The following is a 22,271-nucleotide window of genomic DNA, read 5'->3' as shown; positions in this document are numbered from 1 at the left end:
CTGGGCTGCAGACCCACTGGTAATTGCCTCTGAAATGAATTACTTGGCTGGGAGAGAGAGAGAGAGAGGGTGAAGGATAGAGAGAGACAGGGAGAAGGATAGAGAGAAGGATAGAGAGAGGGTGAAGGAGAGAGGGAGAGGAAATTGTAATTGAACTCCCCCCTCCTCCCCCCTCCTCCTCCCTCTCTCCCTCCTACTGATGCCTTAAGTTATTAAATCTGCAGTGCAGAAACCCATTACACACACACACACACACACACACACACACACACACTCTCCATTTCTCCCCTCCCCCAGCCTCTGGCCCCAGCGAAATTCATATTGATGCAGGGTAATTTCAAAGATTGATTGTTCACACACACACACACACACACACACAGAGAAACACTCCCTCTACTCATGCTCTAAAGAGGTAAAACACACACAACTTGAAATAAGAGTGTGTGTGTGTGTGTGTGTGTGTCCTGTGTGTGTGTGTCCTGTGTGTGTGTGTGTGTGTGTGTGTCCTGTGTGTGTGTGTGTGTGTGCATGTGTGTGTGTGTGTGTGTCCTGTGTGTGTGTGTCCTGTGTGTGTGTGTGTGTGTGTGTGTGTGTGTGTGTGTGTGTTGTGTGCCTGTCAGGGTTGCCCTTTAGCTGGCCTTGGTGCGTTGCTGTGCCCAGAGGCCTGAGGGGCTTTAAATCTGGCAAGAGCAGAGCTGGTGTTTAGTATCTAAAGAGAGCCCTATACACACACACACACAGACAGACAGACAGACAGAGACACACACACAGCCAGAGAAGTGATATTAATAACTTGCCTGTTGTTGGCCTGCTGACGGTCCTACAAGCCTGACAAATAGGAAGGTACAATTACACTCTGTCTGTGAGTCTGTCTGTCTGTCTGCCTGCCTGCCTGCCTGTCTGTCTGTCTGTCTGTCTGTCTGTCTGCCTATCTGTCTGCCTATCTGTCTGCCTGCCTGCCTGTCTGTCTGTCTGCCTGTCTGCCTGTCTGCCTGTCTGTCTGTCTGTCTGTCTGTCTGTGGTACACAATTGTTAAACAATTGAATGTCATTGACATCTTCCTCATTGTTATAGCAGCTCCTTCATTCTGCCTTGTGTCAACTATGGCTGATCTATCCTCTGACACACACACATACACATACACACATACACACACACACACACACACACACTCTCTCTCTCTCTCAACATTGTCACTTGGCCTTTTAATAGCCAAGCATGGAAAAAGGGGGAGTGGCTCCTGAGCCACCTAACTCTGTCTCGGACACACACACACACACACACCAACACACACAATAGTCTATTTCAGTAGGAGCACACATGTACAGTGTCTCTCTTCATACACACACACACACACACACACGGTCATGGCGGACAGAAACACCAGCCGGGTCGCAGTGAAGAAGAAGGAGAAGAAAGTAGAGAACAAAACAGATTTAGACAAGGAGAAGGAGAAGGAGAAGGAGAAAGGGAAGGAGAAAGGGAAGGTGAAGGCGGTGAAGAAGTCTGATCAGGCGGTCGAGCAGCGGCCCCCGCCAGAGGATGGGGGGATGAAGGAGGAGAGCAGGGGGACGACGGAGGAGAGAACCCAGGGAGCGGAGGGAGCAGAGGGAGGAGAGGAGGGAGCAGAGGGAGGAGGAGAGGAAGGAGGAGGAGAGAACGGAGAGTTTCAGCCCATAGAGCTGCCGCCATTTGAGATTGTGACAGGGTGGGTAAGATCAACTGTACACACACACACACACACACACACACTGCCTCGTTTTATTGCGTCTCTCGCTGCCGCACACACACACGCTGCCTTGTCTCAACAACAACAGTAACACAAACACTCACTCAGAGTCGGCACACACACACACACACACACACACTCAGAGTCGGCACACACACACACACACACTCTCTTGCTTGCTCAGATTCTCGACATACAGATTGTCAGACAGTTGATTTGATCCTCCAACAACTCCCATTACAAAGCAAACCTAAGTGTTTCCCTCATGGATTCACGAGGCCGTATTTGGGATGATCTGCATGTGTTTTCCTGACACTTCTCCACTGCGCGGGGTTCTGGACTAACCACCAGCACCTGCTCCTTCTGCTCCCGCCTCAGTAAGAATAGAGAGATGACTCACGGTGTCAGAGAGGCACAGAGGAGATGTTTAACACTGTACAATCCCTCCTACGTATCCGTAGTTTGAAAAAGTGCCCATCTGATTGGGCGTGTTTGGTGACTGCCAGGAGTGGAATCCTTTTCATGACAGATGAGGAGGAAGGAAGGATTGAATATTTCTGGAACATGTCCTCAGTCCCTCTCTGGAAGCATGACTCACTCCAGAGCTTGGAACGTGTACAGACAGACGAGGGATGTTTTGGTTGCAGGCCTGAAAGAGGAATCAGTGTGTGTGTAATACCCCATGTATCCCATACATGGTTTATTCACCAGAGAAACTGTGTTGTGTTGTGTGGAAAATGACTGTCATATATATATAGATCACCTGGAGGACGAGAGACGCCTGCTTTCTTTCTAGTCTCCCTCACACACACTCTCTCTCTCTCTCTCTCTCTCTCTCTCTCTCTCTCTCTCTCCTCTCCTCTCTCTCTCTCTCTCTCTCTCTCTCTCTCTCTCTCTCTCTCTCTCTCTCTCTCTCTCTCTCTCTCTCTCTCTCTCTCTCTCTCTCTCTCTCTCTCTCTCTCTCTCTCTCTCTCTCTCTCTCTCTCTCTCTCTCTCTCTCTCTCTCTCTCTCAGGGAGCAAATGAGTCCATTCTACTTCAAGTTCCAGTTCAGGAATGTGGAGTACTCGTCTGGAAGGAACAAAACCCTCCTGTGCTTCCGGGTGGAAACACCAGGGGGCAGCACAGAGCCTCTGCAGGGCTACCTGGAGGATGAACACGCACGAGCACATGCAGAGGAGGCCTTCTTTCAACAGGTATGAACACACACACACACACACACACACACACACACACACACAGAGAGTGAGCCGACGTTTAGACAGTAACACATTCTCTCCGCCTCCATACAGGTGCTGCCTCACTCTGACTCCTCCCTCCATTCAGATGCTGTCTCACTCTGACTCCTCCCTCCATACAGGTGCTGCCTCACTCTGACTCCTCCCTCCATACAGATGCTGCCTCACTCTGACTCCTCCCTCCATACAGGTGCTGTCTCACTCTGACTCCTCCCTCCATACAGGTGCTGCCTCACTCTGACTCCTCCCTCCATACAGGTGCTGTCTCACTCTGACTCCTCCCTCCATACAGGTGCTGCCTCACTCTGACTCCTCCCTCCATACAGGTGCTGCCTCACTCTGACTCCTCCCTCCATTCAGATGCTGCCTCACTCTGACTCCTCCCTCCATACAGGTGCTGCCTCACTCTGACTCCTCCCTCCATACAGGTGCTGCCTCACTCTGACTCCTCCCTCCATTCAGATGCTGCCTCACTCTGACTCCTCCCTCCATACAGGTGCTGTCTCACTCTGACTCCTCCCTCCATACAGGTGCTGTCTCACTCTGACTCCTCCCTCCATACAGGTGCTGTCTCACTCTGACTCCTCCCTCCATACAGGTGCTGTCTCACTCTGACTCCTCCCTCCATACAGATGCTGCCTCACTCTGACTCCTCCCAGGAGTGCGAGGTCACATGGTACGTGTCGTCCAGTCCCTGCGTGGCGTGTGCCGCCAAGCTGACCGACATCCTGCAGCAGCGCAGGAAGCTCCGCCTCTCCATCCTCTGCTCCCGCCTCCTTCTGTGGGAGGAGCCTGAGATGGAGGCAGGGCTGAGAGCCCTGGTGGGCGTCGGCTGTAAGATGAGGATGATGAACCCGTCTCACTTCCTGCACGTGTGGGAGACGTACGTGGAGAAGGAGGGGCAGAGCTTCACACCCTGGGAGGACTGTCAGGATAACTATGAGTACTACACTGAGAAACTGACCGGGATCCTAAAGTAGAGTCACACACACACACACACACACACACACACACATGCATACGCAACAACAATCTATATACACACACACACACACACACACACACACACATACACCACAAACCTGTCAAACAGCCTCCTTTTCTACATGTGTTTCTATCATACTGGTGCTTTTTACTAAGTTATCAGTTTGTTTGTTATAAAACGTTATTTCCTCAACATCTGATTAGTCAAACTGGGAATTGGGCGTTTATAAAAAAACAAAAAACACTTGTTTTGTTCATGAATTATTCTTTAAAAAAATACAAGTACAAATGCTTCTCAACATTAAACATAGTACAGTACAATGCAATAATCAGAAATATTTTAGCCAAGTCTCATCTTGAAAACAAACCACATAAGAAAGCTTCTAGGCCTGAAGCTGCTGGGAGGGGAATCTGCTGCCCCTGGTGGTGGTTTTACACCGCTACAGCCTCACCGAACAATAGGATTCATGTAGAACCACCTGGATAGCAACCAGCTCTTATCTACAGAGAATACAGTCTTTTAGTCTTTTAGAATATATAATATAGTCTTTTAGAATGATATAACAGATGTACAACACTCAACAATGTATATGAATACCATGTAGGAATAATGTAATTCTATACAAATGCGTAATAAGGAGTAAATGTAATGCATGTGAAATGAAAAGCATTGATGTAAAAAAATAAGTAAATAATAACATTGTATAATATAATATATAATAATATAATAAAAATGTACCTTACAATCTCTGTGCTTTGAGGACTTTGTTTTTGACTGAGGAATAACAGTCAGGCTATTGCCCAATTCCAAATCCACTCCTAGACCCTATACCTCTACTTGTTCTCCTGAGAGGGTTGGATATTGGAGGTAGAAGCGAAAATGGTAAGAAGTGCCCCTTGCCCTCAGATGAGCAAGTTAGCAGGCATTTGCACAGTGGTAATGACGAGTGCAGAGATTAGAGGCCAGGGGTGGGATTGGAATTGGGCGGAGGGAGATTAGCACAGACTGAGAACGCAGAGAACACTCCGTTCACTCTCCCTGACAGAGTATTACTTCATATTATTGATAAGTCATCGATGACGCTATCTGAGAGGATAGTCAATACTCTCATTACATCGACTTGAAGGACATCATCCCTCCTGTCTGTTCTCCTTCCTCATGGATGAAAGATGTCAGAGCTGGGGAGAGACCAGACAGAACGTTAGATAAACAATACACTGATATTATATATATACGTATATATATATAAAAAAAATAATTTTATATATATATATAATTATTTTTTAAAATATGTTTTTGGGGCATTTCTGCCTTATTGGGATGGGAGAGAGAGAGGAGGGATGACATGCAAGACATGTCGAGGGTCGGAATCGAACCAGGAACCTTGCGATTACGTGGTAAGCGCATTAGTGTGCTATGCCACTAAGCGCCCCCGATACACTGATATTATTGATTATAGTATGATTATGCACTGATATTATTGATTATAGTATGATTATAGTATTGATATGGATAATATATATGTGCATCCAGCAAACACTCATAGTATCTGTGCTGTGGCCACCGCTTTACCTTGGTCCTCCGGATCCTCTCCTAGGGGTGTAGACTCACTGCAGACGCCATCCTCCTCTGGACCTGCTGCGCAGCGGCCGCACCGCAGGGAGGGAGAGGTAGAAGAGGAGATCGTCTTAGCGACACCTACGTTTTGCTTTTATTTGTATTGAACCTTTATTTTAGCAGGGAGTCCCATTGAGACCAACGCGTGCATACGGACCTTTATCTCCAGCCATGTGGTCCGTCTCAGTGACACAGTCGTTCAGGGGGCAAGGTGTATCTGGAGGGAGAAACCAGAGACTTGATCTTGGAAACAACCGTTGGTAAATTCAATATACCTTTACACAGTTTTAGGAATGACTCTCAAATGAGGCTTGATCACCAATGATGTTGAAACGATTGTATTGAATTCTATAAAGAACGACCATAGTTAATAACCAACTTACTAACAATGAGTTGAATGAATATTCAGACCCCTTCACTTTTTCCAGATTTCGTTGTGTTATAGACTCAATTTAAAATGGATAAAAAAAAAACCATAATGCAAATGTATGAAACTTGTAAAAATTGAAATACAGAAACACCTCATTTATATAAGTACTCAGACCCTTTGCTATTTTAATACATTTGCAGCCTATAACACATCAAAATGTGTAAAAAGTGAAGGGGTTTGAATACTTCCGGGATCTGAATACTTTCTGAAGCCACTGTGTGTCTACTTACGTGACTTGAGCTCAGCCATGGACAGAAACAGGTCCGGTTCGGGTTTTCTTGTCTCCTCAACTGGAGGTCCAAATAAACACAAAAGACCTTGTGAATGTGAACTTTGTGAAACTTTGTGACACAGGTGACGGCTTTGGGTTTCTGACTGATGGTTTGAAGGTCGTTACCTGGTTTCTGACTGATGGTTTGAAGGTTGTTACCTGGTTTCTGACTGATGGTTTGAAGGTTGTTACCTGGTTTCTGACTGATGGTTTGAAGGTCGTTACCTGGTTTCTGACTGATGGTTTGAAGGTCGTTACCTGGTTTGCGGATCAGCCGAAGGCCTATGCATCCGATGAAGACGATAATGATGCCGAAGAAGAGGCAGCCAGCGATGGAGAGAAGTACCTTTCTCTTCAGAACTACAGAGAGAGAGAGAGAGAGAGAGAGAGAGAGAGAGAGAGAGAGAGAGAGAGAGAGAGATATGACTATGACCCAGTGCTGAATAATCCACACATCTTCCCTTCCAGGTCTTCATCTATCAAACAATTACATTCAACACGTATTCTCAGAGACTTACACAACTGGCTAATCTAAGTCTCAGAGATAAAACCTCCCTGGTGACTCACCGAGGTTGTGGGTCTTGAGGGTCTGGCTGAGGGTTGAGTAAGATGGCCGCCCCAGGCGGTTGCCCCGGCAGCTGTATTGGCTCTGGGCCGGGTCGTCCTTACGGGTAACTGTGTACCGGTTCCCAGAGTGGTTCAGAAGGAGCTCCTGTTCCTCTTTGTACCTGCGTGTGTGTTTGTGTGTGTGTGTGTGTGTGTTTTTTAGAAACATATTTGGAACATGTCACATACCTGTAATATTCATATCATTACACGTCATACTTGACTAAAGTTGGGTCATTTCTACACAGTTGTAGAGGAGGGTGTTTTAGTGTGCAGTACGATGTTGTGTTGTTGTGTGGAGTGCTATTGTGTCTTACCATGTGTAGTTCCAGTGGACATGGCTCCCCAGGACCTCACACCTGAGAGCCAGACTGTCACTGGAGAGGACGTCTGTCCAGCCGGTCTCCAGGGTCATCACGGCCCACGGCCGCACTGAGGGGATGAGCACACAGATGAGGGACGTTAAAGGTGGAGGCCACGGTTGATGGTTATATTTTGGACTGGCATATCAGGGATGACCTTAAAACCCTCTGGAGTCTAACAGGGCACTAAGGCCTAATTGAGGTACATTTAATAATTACACAGTATGTTTAATAATAATACAGTATGTTTAATAATAATACAGTATGTTTAATAATAATAATACAGTATGTTTAATAATAATACAGTATGTTTAATAATAATAATACAGTATGTTTTGAAGCGTTTGCGATAGAGACTGACTGTAACTTTGGTTGGAAAGTTTTCTCACAGAAATACATCCAATAAAAAAAGGGTTAGGGTTAGGGTAAGGGTTAGGGTTAGGGTAAGGGTTAGGGTTAAGGTAAGGGTTAGGGTTAGGGTTAGGGTTAGGGTAAGGGTTAGGGTTAAGGTAAGGGTTAGGGTTAGGGTAAGGGTTAGGGTTAGGGTAAGGGTCAGGATTAGGGTTAGGGTTAGGGTTAGGGTTAGGGTAAGGGTTAGGGTAAGGGTTAGGGTTAATTTCTATTGAATATATTATTGGATACTGGACTAGCTTTTATTCTAAATGCATTTAAAAATGATTGTTCACAAATGACATATTTTAACTATCCCTTTAAATTGACTGAGGAACTGAACACTGCAGTTCATCTTACCTTGGATATCCAGATGAATGACCTCACTGTCCTAACCCTAACCCTAACCCTTAAAGGGAAGGATTCAAGTTAGCAATTGCCAACACTTGTGAGCCAATAGTCTCTGGGTTGATCTCTGCCACCCTCTGGTGGCCAGACAGAACCATGACAGAAGAATACTGTAAGAAGGTGTCTAGATAAGAGGGCTTACCAGATATGGTTACAGTCCGGACCTCACTGTCCTCAGACTCAAATGGCGTCTTCCCTCTGCTGACCCTGCACCAGTACCTCCCACTGTCAGTCAGGCCAGGAGAGCTGATGGTGTGACTGGTCTTACTGGTGTCAGTGGTGGTCAGTGCTGCTCCCTGCTTGTCTTTGTACCACAGATACTCCCAGCCAGAGGAGAGATCCACTTTACAGCTGAGGGAGACTGACTCTCCCACATACATCACCTCATACCCTGGGTCCTGGCTCACCAGGGGCTTGGGCTTGTTCGCTAAAAGGAAAATAGACTGTCATTCTTCGAGACTGATTTACTCAGTCTTTGCTCAGAACATTTTGATGGGGACATTAGAGTGTGTATTACATTAGAGTGTGTATTACATTAGAGTGTGTAGAACTCATATTTCCCACTTCCATTGGGCTGAATCATTCACCTTTAGGGGTGTCAGAGCACCTTTTCTATAATAGTGTCCAACTGTTTCCCTAACAGCCCTCGGGAGTGTAAGCAGTAGAATGACTCGTACATCTTCCTTCTTGCAGTAAGTGATGCATTCACTATGATACTAAACTCACCGTAGACTTTGAGTTGGAGCGTGGAGCTGTGTACGGTTCTGACACGCCTGCTCTTGTGCTGTCCACCACATTTGTACCTTCCAGAGTGTGTGTGTGTAGCAGAGAGGATGAAGAGAGTCGCTCCCTCTGACCCCAGGGACACAGACTGGTCTTCACTGACATTCTGTCCCTTTCTGTACCATGTGTAGGACCAGTCTCGCCACGAACCAGGGCTGTTCCGAACCCTGCAGCTCATCTCCACTCTCTCAGAAGGGAACACGTCTAACCACCCTGACCTCAACTCCAGGGAGGGGACAGGAATAGCTACAGAGAGGGAAGAACATGGAGGAGAAACACATGTATTCCATGGTTCTTAGACAACAGTCACAATAGTCATAATCAAAGAATTGCTATGAATTATTTGAAAATCTAAACCCACAGGGGAAAATGAATTGAATAGATGTCTAGTTATTCACAACATATGGAATTACATGTACATTATTGTCCAGAAGTACAGACATTTTAAACATTAAAATGTGACCTATCGACAAACTGATTTCCTCTCTTTGTGTCTTACCAGATATGGTTACAGTCCGGACCTCACTGTCCTCAGACTCAAATGGCGTCTTCCCTCTTCTGACCCTGCACCAGTACCTCCCACTGTCAGTCAGGCCAGGAGAGCTGATGGTGTGACTGGTCTTACTGGTGTCAGGGGTGGTCAGTGCTGCTCCCTGCTTGTCTTTGTACCACAGATACTCCCAGCCAGAGGAGAGATCCACTTTACAGCTGAGGGAGACTGACTCTCCCACATACATCACCTCATACCCTGGGTCCTGGCTCACCAGGGGCTTGGGCTTGTTCGCTAAATGATCAAAAGGATCAAATGCATATATTTTTGTGTCTGACCAACATGTTAATATATTTTGTACACCATTGATAATGAATGCAACTTACATCAGCAAGCAACATAATGTTTTACATCTCATGAAAGAAAAAATAAAGTTTCTTGAAAAGGGTCGACACTGAGCTAAAAATGATCTACTGCCTTATGACAAATTTACATGTTACTTTACTAGTACCTACATGTTACTTTACTAGTACCTACATGTTACTTTACTAGTAACTACATGTTACTTTACTAGTAACTACATGTTACTTTACTAGTAACTATGTTACTTTACTAGTACCTACATGTTACTTTACTAGTACCTACATGTTACTTTACTAGTACCTACATGTTACTTTACTAGTAACTATGTTACTTTACTAGTACCTACATGTTACTTTACTAGTACCTACATGTTACTTTACTAGTAACTATGTTACTTTACTAGTAACTACCATCTTAAGAGTGTTTAAACACTTAGAGGTTTCAGGTTGTAAATCACTTCTGATACATACAGGGCCGGTTTTACAGACAAGGCTTAAGCCTAGTCCTGGACTAATTCACACTTTCAATGGCAAATTGCCACTGAGGATGCTTTTTAGTTTAGGACGAGGCTTAAGCCTTGTCTGTGAAACTGGCCCACAGTCTCTTAAGTCCTAAACACAGAACTCACCATAGACCTTAACAGTGAGGGGTTTGCTGGGTCTAGTAGTGACAGTAGGTCTGGTCTTGTGGTCTCCCTTGCAGGTGTATCCTCCAGAGTGTGTGTTTGTAGAGATGAAGGCGAGAGTCGCTCCCTCTGACCCCAGGGACACAGACTGGTCTGCTTTAAGCTCCTGTTCCTCTCTGTACCATTTGAAGGACCAATCAGAGCTTCCCTGAACCCCACAGCTCATCTCCACTCTCTCAGAAGGGAACACATCTAACCACCCTGACCTCAACTCCAGGGAGGGGACAGGAATAGCTACAGAGAGGGAAGAACATGGAGGAGAAACACATGTATTCCATGGTTCTTAGACAACAGTCACAATAGTCATAATCAAAGAATTGCTATGAATTATTTGAAAATCTAAACCCACAGGGGAAAATGAATTGAATAGATGTCTAGTTATTCACAACATATGGAATTACATGTACATTATTGTCCAGAAGTACAGACATTTTAAACATTAAAATGTGACCTATCGACAAACTGATTTCCTCTCTTTGTGTCTTACCAGATATGGTTACAGTCCGGACCTCACTGTCCTCAGACTCAAATGGCGTCTTCCCTCTTCTGACCCTGCACCAGTACCTCCCACTGTCAGTCAGGCCAGGAGAGCTGATGGTGTGACTGGTCTTACTGGTGTCAGGGGTGGTCAGTGCTGCTCCCTGCTTGTCTTTGTACCACAGATACTCCCAGCCAGAGGAGAGATCCACTTTACAGCTGAGGGAGACTGACTCTCCCACATACATCACCTCATACCCTGGGTCCTGGCTCACCAGGGGCTTGGGCTTGTTCGCTAAATGATCAAAAGGATCAAATGCATATATTTTTGTGTCTGACCAACATGTTAATATATTTTGTACACCATTGATAATGAATGCAACTTACATCAGCAAGCAACATAATGTTTTACATCTCATGAAAGAAAAAATAAAGTTTCTTGAAAAGGGTCGACACTGAGCTAAAAATGATCTACTGCCTTATGACAAATGTACATGTTACTTTACTAGTACCTACATGTTACTTTACTAGTAACTATGTTACTTTACTAGTAACTACCATCTTAAGAGTGTTTAAACACTTAGAGGTTTCAGGTTGTAAATCACTTCTGATACATACAGGGCCGGTTTTACAGACAAGGCTTAAGCCTAGTCCTGGACTAATTCACACTTTCAATGGCAAATTGCCACTGAGGATGCTTTTTAGTTTAGGACGAGGCTTAAGCCTTGTCTGTGAAACTGGCCCACAGTCTCTTAAGTCCTAAACACAGAACTCACCATAGACCTTAACAGTGAGGGGTTTGCTGGGTCTAGTAGTGACAGTAGGTCTGGTCTTGTGGTCTCCCTTGCAGGTGTATCCTCCAGAGTGTGTGTTTGTAGAGATGAAGGCGAGAGTCGCTCCCTCTGACCCCAGGGACACAGACTGGTCTGCTTTAAGCTCCTGTTCCTCTCTGTACCATTTGAAGGACCAATCAGAGCTTCCCTGAACCCCACAGCTCATCTCCACTCTCTCAGAAGGGAACACATCTAACCACCCTGACTGCAGCTCCAGAGAGGGGACAGGAGGGTCTACACAGAACAAAACACAGGACACAAGTCATGATTACATCCATTACATCCATTACATTTATGGCATTTAGCAGACGCCTTTATCCAAAGCGACTTACAACAAATACATTTGTTTAAGTAAGTGAATCATCTATCCATCAGTCATCATAAGATAAAGTAATCAATGCTCAGACCAGGGGCCATAGGCAGTCACGATGCTGGAAGAAGGATTTCTTTTTTTTTCTTCCATTAACAGGAGAGAAACTTGTACAGGGGGGTAGTGGGGGTGAAGAGGTGAAGAGGTCTTTAGGAGGGAACTATTTGGGTCGCTCACTCTCTGGACTGGGAGAAGAAGTGAGTTTGTGTGGGGTCGGACCCAAGCACAGAGAGGAGTCCTGAAGAGTGTATGCAGTTCAAAGGCAAATAGGCCACTTCACTCAGATTCCACAGGAAACAAAGGAAACACAAGAGAAATAACCAAACGCAGGAACACCAGAGAATACAAATACAGGGACATCAAAAGAAACAATCTAGAGGATTCCAAGCCAAGACAAAGGAAACAACAGAAAACACACTTCTTAAAGGGAAGGATTCAAGTTAGCAATTGCCAACACTTGTGAGCCAATAGTCTCTGGGTTGATCTCTGCCACCCTCTGGTGGCCAGACAGAACCATGACAGAAGAATACTGTAAGAAGGTGTCTAGATAAGAGGGCTTACCAGATATGGTTACAGTCCGGACCTCACTGTCCTCAGACTCAAATGGCATCTTCCCTCTTCTGACCCTGCACCAGTACCTCCCACTGTCAGTCAGGCCAGGAGAGCTGATGGTGTGACTGGTCTTACTGGTGTCAGTGGTGGTCAGTGCTGCTCCCTGCTTGTCTTTGTACCACAGATACTCCCAGCCAGAGGAGAGATCCACTTTACAGCTGAGGGAGACTGACTCTCCCACATACATCACCTCATACCCTGGGTCCTGGCTCACCAGGGGCTTGGGCTTGTTCGCTAAAAGATCAAAAGGATCAAATGCATATATTTTTGTGTCTGATCAACATGTTAATATATTTTGTACACCATTGATAATGAATGCAACTTACATCAGCAAGCAACATAATGTTTTACATCTCATGAAAGAAAAAATAAAGTTTCTTGAAAAGGGTCGACACTGAGCTAAAAATGATCTACTGCCTTATGACAAAGTTTCATGTTACTTTACTAGTACCTACATGTTACTTTACTAGTACCTACATGTTACTTTACTAGTAACTACATGTTACTTTACTAGTAACTATGTTACTTTACTCGTACCTACATGTTACTTCACTAGTACCTACATGTTACTTTACTAGTACGTACATGTTACTTTACTAGTAACTACATGTTACTTTACTAGTACCTACATGTTACTTTACTAGTAACTATGTTACTTTACTAGTAACTACCATCTTAAGAGTGTTTAAACACTTAGAGGTTTCAGGTTGTAAATCACTTCTGATACATACAGGGCCGGTTTTACAGACAAGGCTTAAGCCTAGTCCTGGACTAATTCACACTTTCAATGGCATATTGCCACTGAGGATGCTTTTTAGTTTAGGACGAGGCTTAAGCCTTGTCTGTGAAACTGGCCCACAATCTCATAAGTCCTAAACACAGAACTCACCATGGACCTTAACAGTGAGGGGTTTGCTGGGTCTAGTAGTGACAGTAGGTCTGGTCTTGTGGTCTCCCTTGCAGGTGTATCCTCCAGAGTGTGTGTTTGTAGAGATGAAGGCGAGAGTCGCTCCCTCTGACCCCAGGGACACAGACTGGTCTGCTTTAAGCTCCTGTTCCTCTCTGTACCATTTGAAGGACCAATCAGAGCTTCCCTGAACCCCACAGCTCATCTCCACTCTCTCAGAAGGGAACACATCTAACCACCCTGACTGCAGCTCCAGAGAGGGGACAGGAGGGTCTACACAGAACAAAACACAGGACACAAGTCATGATTACATCCATTACATCCATTACATTCATGGCATTTAGCAGACGCCTTTATCCAAAGCGACTTACAACAAATACATTTGTTTAAGTAAGTGAATCATCTATCCATCAGTCATCATAAGACAAAGTAATCAATGCTCAGACCAGGGGCCATAGGCAGTCACAATGCTGGAAGAATTATTATTATTATTTTTTTCATTAACAGGGGGGTAGTGGGGGTGAAGAGGTCTTTAGGAGGGAACTATTTGGGTCGCTCACTCTCTGGACTGGGAGAAGAAGTGAGTTTGTGTGGGGTCGGACCCAAGCACAGAGAGGAGACCTGAAGAGTGTATGCAGTTCAAAGGCAAATAGGCCACTTCACTCAGATTCCACAGGAAACAAAGGAAACACGAGAGAAATAACCAAACGCAGGAACACTAGAGAATACAAATACAGGGACATCAAAAGAAACAATCTAGAGGATTCCAAGCCAAGACAAAGGAAACAACAGAAAACACACTTCTTAAAGGGAAGGATTCAAGTTAGCAATTGCCAACACTTGTGAGCCAATAGTCTCTGGGTTGATCTCTGCCACCCCCTGGTGGCCAGACAGAACCATGACAGAAGAATACTGTAAGAAGGTGTCTAGATAAGAGGGCTTACCAGATATGGTTACAGTCCGGACCTCACTGTCCTCAGACTCAAATGGCGTCTTCCCTCTTCTGACCCTGCACCAGTACCTCCCACTGTCAGTCAGGCCAGGAGAGCTGATAGTGTGACTTGTCTTACTGGTGTCAGTGGTGGTCAGTGCTGCTCCCTGCTTGTCTTTGTACCACAGATACTCCCAGCCAGAGGAGAGATCCACTTTACAGCTGAGGGAGACTGACTCTCCCACATACATCACCTCATACCCTGGGTCCTGGCTCACCAGGGGCTTGGGCTTGTTCGCTAAATGATCAAAAGGATGAAATGCATATATTTTTGTGTCTGATCAACATGTTAATATATTTTGTACACCATTGATAATGAATGCAACTTACATCAGCAAGCAACATAATGTTTTACATCTCATGAAAGAAAAAATAAAGTTTCTTGAAAAGGGTCGACACTGAGCTAAAAATGATCTACTGCCTTATGACAAATTTACATGTTACTTTACTAGTACCTACATGTTACTTTACTAGTACCTACATGTTACTTTACTAGTAACTATGTTACTTTACTAGTAACTACATGTTACTTTACTAGTAACTATGTTACTTTACTAGTAACTACATGTTACTTTACTAGTAACTACATGTTACTTTACTAGTAACTACATGTTACTTTACTAGTACCTACATGTTACTTTACTAGTACCTACATGTTACTTTACTAGTACCTACATGTTACTTTACTAGTAACTATGTTACTTTACTAGTAACTACCATCTTAAGAGTATTTAAACACTTAGAGTTTTCAGGTTGTAAATCACTTCTGATACATACAGGGCCGGTTTTACAGACAAGGCTTAAGCCTAGTCCTGGACTAATTCACACTTTCAATGGCAAATTGCCACTGAGGATGCTTTTTAGTTTAGGACGAGGCTTAAGCCTTGTCTGTGAAACTGGCCCACAGTCTCTTAAGTCCTAAACACAGAACTCACCATAGACCTTAACAGTGAGGGGTTTGCTGGGTCTAGTAGTGACAGTAGGTCTGGTCTTGTGGTCTCCCTTGCAGGTGTATCCTCCAGAGTGTGTGTTTGTAGAGATGAAGGCGAGAGTCGCTCCCTCTGACCCCAGGGACACAGACTGGTCTGCTTTAAGCTCCTGTTCCTCTCTGTACCATTTGAAGGACCAATCAGAGCTTCCCTGAACCCCACAGCTCATCTCCACTCTCTCAGAAGGGAACACATCTAACCACCCTGACTGCAGCTCCAGAGAGGGGACAGGAGGGTCTACACAGAACAAAACACAGGACACAAGTCATGATTACATCCATTACATCCATTACATTCATGGCATTTAGCAGACGCCTTTATCCAAAGCGACTTACAACAAATACATTTGTTTAAGTAAGTGAATCATCTATCCATCAGTCATCATAAGATAAAGTAATCAATGCTCAGACCAGGGGCCATAGGCAGTCACAATGCTGGAAGAAGGATTTTTTTTTTTCATTAACAGGAGAGAAACTTGTACAGGGGGGTAGTGGGGGTGAAGAGGTCTTTAGGAGGGAACTATTTGGGTCGCTCACTCTCTGGATTGGGAGAAGAAGTGAGTTTGTGTGGGGTCGGACCCAAGCACAGAGAGGAGACCTGAAGAGTGTATGCAGTTCAAAGGCAAATAGGCCACTTCACTCAGATTCCACAGGAAACAAAGGAAATACGAGAGAAATAACCAAACACAGGAACACTAGAGAATACAAATACAGGGACATCAAAAGAAACAATCTAGAGGATTCCAAACCAAGAGAAAGGAAACAACAGAAAACACACTTCTTAAAGGGAAGGATTCAAGTTAGCAATTGCCAACACTTGTGAGCCAATAGTCTCTGGGTTGATCTCTGCCACCCCCTGGTGGCCAGACAGAACCATGACAGAAGAATACTGTAAGAAGGTGTCTAGATAAGAGGGCTTACCAGATATGGTTACAGTCCGGACCTCACTGTCCTCAGACTCAAATGGCATCTTCCCTCTTCTGACCCTGCACCAGTACCTCCCACTGTCAGTCAGGCCAGGAGAGCTGATGGTGTGACTGGTCTTACTGGTGTCAGTGGTGGTCAGTGCTGCTCCCTGCTTGTCTTTGTACCACAGATACTCCCAGCCAGAGGAGAGATCCACTTTACAGCTGAGGGAGACTGACTCTCCCACATACATCACCTCATACCCTGGGTCCTGGCTCACCAGGGGCTTGGGCTTGTTCGCTAAATGATCAAAAGGACCAAATGCATATATTTTTGTGTCTGATCAACATGTTAATATATTTTGTACACCATTGATAATGAATGCAACTTACATCAGCAAGCAACATAATGTTTTACATCTCATGAAAGAAAAAATAAAGTTTCTTGAAAAGGGTCGACACTGAGCTAAAAATGATCTACTGCCTTATGACAAATTTACATGTTACTTTACTAGTACCTACATGTTACTTTACTAGTACCTACATGTTACTTTACTAGTAACTATGTTACTTTACTAGTAACTACATGTTACTTTACTAGTAACTATGTTACTTTACTAGTACCTACATGTTACTTTACTAGTACCTACATGTTACTTTACTAGTACTTACATGTTACTTTACTAGTAACTATGTTACTTTACTAGTACCTACATGTTACTTTACTAGTACCTACATGTTACTTTACTAGTAACTATGTTACTTTACTAGTAACTACCATCTTAAGAGTGTTTAAACACTTAGAGGTTTCAGGTTGTAAATCACTTCTGATACATACAGGGCCGGTTTTACAGACAAGGCTTAAGCCTAGTCCTGGACTAATTCACACTTTCAATGGCAAATTGCCACTGAGGATGCTTTTTAGTTTAGGACGAGGCTTAAGCCTTGTCTGTGAAACTGGCCCACAGTCTCTTAAGTCCTAAACACAGAACTCACCATAGACCTTAACAGTGAGGGGTTTGCTGGGTCTAGTAGTGACAGTAGGTCTGGTCTTGTGGTCTCCCTTGCAGGTGTATCCTCCAGAGTGTGTGTTTGTAGAGATGAAGGCGAGAGTCGCTCCCTCTGACCCCAGGGACACAGACTGGTCTGCTTTAAGCTCCTGTTCCTCTCTGTACCATTTGAAGGACCAATCAGAGCTTCCCTGAACCCCACAGCTCATCTCCACTTTCTCAGAAGGGAACACATCTAACCACCCTGACTGCAGGTTTATGGATGGCTCGGGTAGCTCTGTAAAAATAAATTAGAAAAATGTCAAATGTGAATTTGCGGATCATAGAAATATTGTTGTATTGCTTCAGATAAGAGCTGGATGAGAACTGAGATCAAAGAGCTTGAAATCATTTTTAAAATGTTCAAAAGGGACAGAACATGCAGCCCTTTCAATTAAAGACATGCCGCATTATTGAAGATATTTTAACATTCAAAAATGAATAAACGAGATATTCATAAGCATCTAAGATTGTTTTGGATCTTGGAGCCTCACCAGCGAATTGTAACTGGATGGCGTCACTGTACTGGGACAGTCCTGCTCCTCCTTTTGCCCTGCACCAGTACGTCCCACTGTCAGTCAGGACAGGAGAGCTGATAGTGTGACTGGTCTTACTGGTGTCAGTGGTGGTCAGTGCTGCTAGTTGGTTGTCTTTGTACCACAGATACTCCCAGCCAGAGGGGTTGTCCTGGACGCTACAGACCAGCACAACCTTCTCCCCCAGGTAGATCTGCCCACTGGGGGGGTCCAGAGACAGGCTTGGGGTCACACTCTCCACTGGCAACAGAGACGTGGTGGAAGGTTAGTACGCTAACTAGGCTAACTAGGAAGTGTGACTCATATCTTCCATGGCAACTAACCATGCGTCCTTGTCTTTTTGAGCCCCCTCAAAACCAGATTCCAGTAAGCTGAAGTCTGCCTTGCTGAGTTTATTGTGTAAATACTGATCTCACTCGAACAGAAAAAAGCGCTGTACAGATAAATGTGACATGGTTACAACTATCATTTTCATCTCATGGATGGTCAGTCTTTGCCTCCCAAGCTCCTCTACATACAGTGCCTATAGAAAGTCATCATGCATGTGACAACAATCTCACAAGCTTTACACAAAGCTGGCCTGTATGGCAGGGTAGCAAGAAAGAAGCCTTTCCTGAAAAAGTGCCACACTCACTCTCGTTTGTGCTATGCAAAAACACATCTGGAAGATTCTGTTGCCATATGGAAAAAGGTTTTATGGTCAGACGAGACTAAGATTGAACTTTTTGGACTGAACTCCAAGCGCTATGTTTGGCGAAAACCAAACACAGCACACCACCCAAAACACACCATACCTACTGTGAAGCATGGTGGTGGCAACATTATGTTGTGGGGATGTTTCTCTTCAGCGGGGACTGGGCAATTGGTCAGGATTGAAGGGAAAATGGATGCTGCCAAGTACACCCTCACACCTGAACTAAACCCCCTTACCTCACACCTGAACTAAAACCTTCCTCTTACCTCACACCCAACCTGATGGTCATGTTGTTTGGAGTGTGTCAGCAGCTCCTGTAAATACATCAGTTAACACCAGACCCTGATATAGGATCAGTTCATATCTTATCCCTAACCCTAACCCTAACCCTGACCCTAACCCTGACCCTGACCCTAGCCCTAACCCTAGCCCTAACCCTATCCCTAAACCTAAACCTGACCCTGACCCTGACCCTAACCTTATCCCTAACCCTAACCCTAACCCTATCCCTAAACCTAACCCTAACCCTGACCCTAACCCTAACCATATCCCTAAACCTGACCGTGACCGTGACCCTATCCCTATCCCTAACCCTTACCCTAACCCTAACCCTAACCCTAGCCCTATCCCTAACCCTAGCCCTATCCCTAACCCTAACCCTAGCCCTGACCCTGACCCTATCCCTAACCCTAACCCTAACCCAACATCGAGGAAAAATGGCAAACTTTCTTGCTCATCAACTTCGACAAGATTCAAACTTTTCACTTTCCAGCACGGCCATGCAGTGGGACAGCAGCACTGTGAGTTTACATGTAAGAAAAATGTAATCCGACAATACACACAGTACACAGTACACGCTTAAGATAGGAGGAGAAAATACACACAGTACAACTAGCTTCAGCTAGTTACAGTTAGTTAGTTAGTACGCTTAAGCTAGTTACAGTTAGTTAGTTAGTACGCTTAAGCTAGTTCCAGTTTTGAAGTCCTTGAGTAGTGCAGAGGTGACGATCATTAACCTGCTGTTGAAGTGAAAGTACTGCTGTAAAAGCTGTGGCTAAGAGTAGAAGTTCATGGCTAAAGACCAAAATAATGTTGCGACTGAGGTTAGGGTTAAACTTGCAAAGTTGCTTGCAAAGATTTTTAGATTAGATTAGATTAGATTCAACTTTATTGTCATTGTGCAGAGTCCAAAGTACAGAGACAACGAAATGCAGTTAGGGTCTAACCAGAAGTCAGTGTGAACATGAGCCATGAATAGAGAGTAAAGATGAATAGAGAGAAAACAATATTTATAAATCTGTCTGCTGTATTTCCCCCTCAGACCGTATATATAATTAGCCTGGCTATCAGCTGTACAGTGCACAGGGTGCATCTTCACAGGCTGTAATGAAGTTAGATAGATGTTCTGATTCTTAAAGTCATCAGGAGTATGGATGCTTTGAGACAGACATGGGGGGGGGTTGGGACAGACACAAGGGGGGGGGGGTTGGGACAGACACAATGGGGGGGGGGGGGGTTGGGACAGACACAAGGGGGGGGGGGGTTGGGACAGACACAAGGGGGGGCGGGGGGGGGTTGGGACAACACTGTTCTTGCTCTACTTTATGGTAACTACTTCCTTATTCAGTAAACTGCATCTGTTATTTTCTGTGGCCATGTTTGGTCTGATTTAAAGGACATTACGGGATTATGTTTCGTTCCAGATACCATCTCAGCCCAGTGACTCACTGTCACGGCGAAGCTGCAGAGTGTGTGGTTGATTTGACGACCTTGAACGCGCGCTCACGTCCCTCTGCTCGATGGTCACGTGGTCTTGTGAGCTTGTTTGGAGTGGATCAGCAGCTAAAAGCAGTTCAGATCTGATCCAGGATCAGTTGATATCAGCCGAGCGTGGGGCCGGTTTCCATGGGGGGGTCAAATGAGCAGAGGTGATGACAGCGCCAGGGGGCGACATCGTCGTTCCTCTCCACACAGATAGTTCCCTGGTCGCCCTCTGCTGACAGCTGCTGCTCTCAGAGGACGTGGAGAGCATCTCCCTCTTAAACCGGACGGGCCCATAATTGGGCCCAAATTCTGCTTTAATTTGATTCTTGTTTACTTTATCTCCTTGTCATGTGTAGTACGTTATTCTGAACTATGATCTGAGCATATCCACACAAAACCTCAAGGTGTTACCTGTCACATGGCTTCCTGCTTTTGCATCTGATCATCAGGTTATAGCTGGGGTCTGGTTTTTAGGCGGAAGTTTGTCAAATAGGGCATTCAGTTTAAGAGGGTAGCCCAGACAACAAAAACTAATTCATGAATACCAGTGATCACTGGTAGAAGACGTGCCAACAGAGAATGCATAGCTTCATGATACAATCTTGGAAACATTATTGACAAGGAACATATTTCTTACCATCTCTGTCTGCCTCGTCTGCCGAACACAGGAGAGAGCTGAGAGCTGTCAGAAGAGGGGGGGCAGGAAGGACCGGTTCAATAAACAGTTTGGAAAAACAGTAACGGCAGATTATTATGACCTCCCTGATGATTAGCTACGACCACAGAAGGAATGTGCTAGAGAGGATCAGCGGTAGGTGCCATTCTAAACACCCCCTGCCAGTTCTGTCTGCTCATAATGCCAGAGCCAGAATGCCATGTCTCCTCTCGGCTTCTATGGGGACATATTTAACTGACATCTGTCAAAGCCAATGCACAGAGCATAGTGAAAATCACCCACCATGAACATAAAGACCACAGTTCAAAAGTTGAAATGGATGTAGAATCAAGGTAGAAACAAACACACAGAGTAGACAGGCCGGAAGAGAGGAAACATACCAGATAACTTCAACAGAATGCTACTGCGTGGTAACTTACATATGATAACTGTGGTAACTTACATATGATATCTGTGGTAACTTACATATGATAACTGTGGTAACTTACATATGATAACTGTGGTAACTTACATATGATATCTGTGGTAACTTACATATGATAACTGTGGTAACTTACATATGATATCTGTGGTAACTTACATATAACTTACATATGATAACTGTGGTAACTTACATATGATGAGGACCTTGTAAAGACACATGATGTTCCATCGAGTGTTTTGTGTCGGAAGAAGGTGACACATCTCTCAGCTACCTCTTTCTGTGTAAAGAAGGGTGATGTATGCACAGTGGTTTGTGTGTGTGTGTGTGTGTGTGTGTGTGTGTGTGTGTGGCTGTGGCTGTGGCTTTTGGAAGGTCTTTGAGCTCTTCTCAGGCCTGTGACTCTGATCTGTCTTGCTTGTCTCTGACACGCTTTCTTTGAAATAACAGGAAATGGCGTGGTGAAACGTTGGTATGGGTTGTCTTGACAACATAAATGTGTCTGTCTACACCCAGAGAGAGAGGAGAGGGAACTGATCGAAGACTAAAACTGACTCAACTACTTAAGACACTGAAAGGTGCCACATCAATAGACCTGGTTGTGTGCTTAAAATGACACTAATCTGTAATTACAAACAGTTGGTAGATTTAACAAATGGATGACATTGGTGGATATATCCCACACTGAACCA

The 22,271-nt window shown here is 44.7% G+C and overlaps 2 protein-coding genes across 4 annotated transcripts; one reads left to right on the top strand and one right to left on the bottom strand.

Moving 5' to 3' along the window:
* Positions 1-1,362: 1,362 nt before the first annotated feature.
* Positions 1,363-4,035, top strand: apobec2b (apolipoprotein B mRNA editing enzyme, catalytic polypeptide-like 2b). Its single transcript, XM_083675402.1, has 3 exons — positions 1,363-1,708; positions 2,744-2,924; positions 3,599-4,035. Exons 1-3 carry the CDS (start codon positions 1,368-1,370, stop codon positions 3,944-3,946), a joined length of 870 nt encoding a protein of 289 aa, XP_083531528.1. The 5' UTR covers positions 1,363-1,367; the 3' UTR covers positions 3,947-4,035.
* A 160-nt stretch (positions 4,036-4,195) lies between these two features.
* On the bottom strand, positions 4,196-21,827 carry LOC310808474 (Fc receptor-like protein 5). 3 transcript variants are annotated; one of them, XM_083675399.1, is made up of 22 exons: positions 21,773-21,827; positions 21,120-21,164; positions 17,983-18,264; positions 17,436-17,726; positions 16,456-16,740; positions 15,482-15,772; positions 14,500-14,784; positions 13,538-13,828; positions 12,598-12,882; positions 11,610-11,900; positions 10,844-11,128; positions 10,300-10,590; positions 9,318-9,602; positions 8,762-9,064; positions 8,178-8,462; positions 7,193-7,307; positions 6,837-6,997; positions 6,528-6,629; positions 6,229-6,288; positions 5,726-5,785; positions 5,524-5,589; positions 4,196-5,129 (listed from the first exon to the last, which is right to left on the bottom strand). In XM_083675399.1, exons 1-22 carry the CDS (start codon positions 21,798-21,800, stop codon positions 5,062-5,064), a joined length of 4,455 nt encoding a protein of 1,484 aa, XP_083531525.1. In that variant the 5' UTR covers positions 21,801-21,827; the 3' UTR covers positions 4,196-5,061. The 3 variants fall into 3 exon arrangements, with proteins under 3 accessions (XP_083531525.1, XP_083531526.1, XP_083531527.1); XM_083675400.1 differs by having other exon boundaries at positions 5,524-5,586; XM_083675401.1 differs by lacking the exons at positions 8,178-8,462; positions 8,762-9,064.
* Between the last annotated feature and the right edge of the window lie 444 nt (positions 21,828-22,271).

The sequence above is a fragment of the Argentina silus genome (genome assembly GCF_951799395.1).
Source record: "Argentina silus genome assembly, chromosome: 8".
Taxonomy (NCBI): Eukaryota; Metazoa; Chordata; class Actinopteri; order Argentiniformes; family Argentinidae; genus Argentina; species Argentina silus.
Note: the sequence above shows the minus strand (reverse complement) of the source record. Positions and strands in the feature narration are given on the sequence as shown.

Coding starts and splice junctions, on each gene's coding strand:
- apobec2b (XM_083675402.1), top strand. CDS start 1,368: ATGGCGGACAGAAACACCAGCCGGGTCGCAGTGAAGAAGAAGGAGAAG. Junction 1,709..2,743: donor CCATTTGAGATTGTGACAGG/GTGGGTAAGATC, acceptor TCTCTCTCTCAG/GGAGCAAATGAGTCCATTCT. Junction 2,925..3,598: donor AGGAGGCCTTCTTTCAACAG/GTATGAACACAC, acceptor CCCTCCATACAG/ATGCTGCCTCACTCTGACTC.
- LOC310808474 (XM_083675399.1), bottom strand. CDS start 21,800: ATGTGTCTTTACAAGGTCCTCATCATAT. Junction 15,773..16,455: donor CCGGACTGTAACCATATCTG/GTAAGCCCTCTT, acceptor TGTTCTGTGTAG/ACCCTCCTGTCCCCTCTCTG. Junction 5,590..5,725: donor CCACATGGCTGGAGATAAAG/GTCCGTATGCAC, acceptor GCCGCTGCGCAG/CAGGTCCAGAGGAGGATGGC.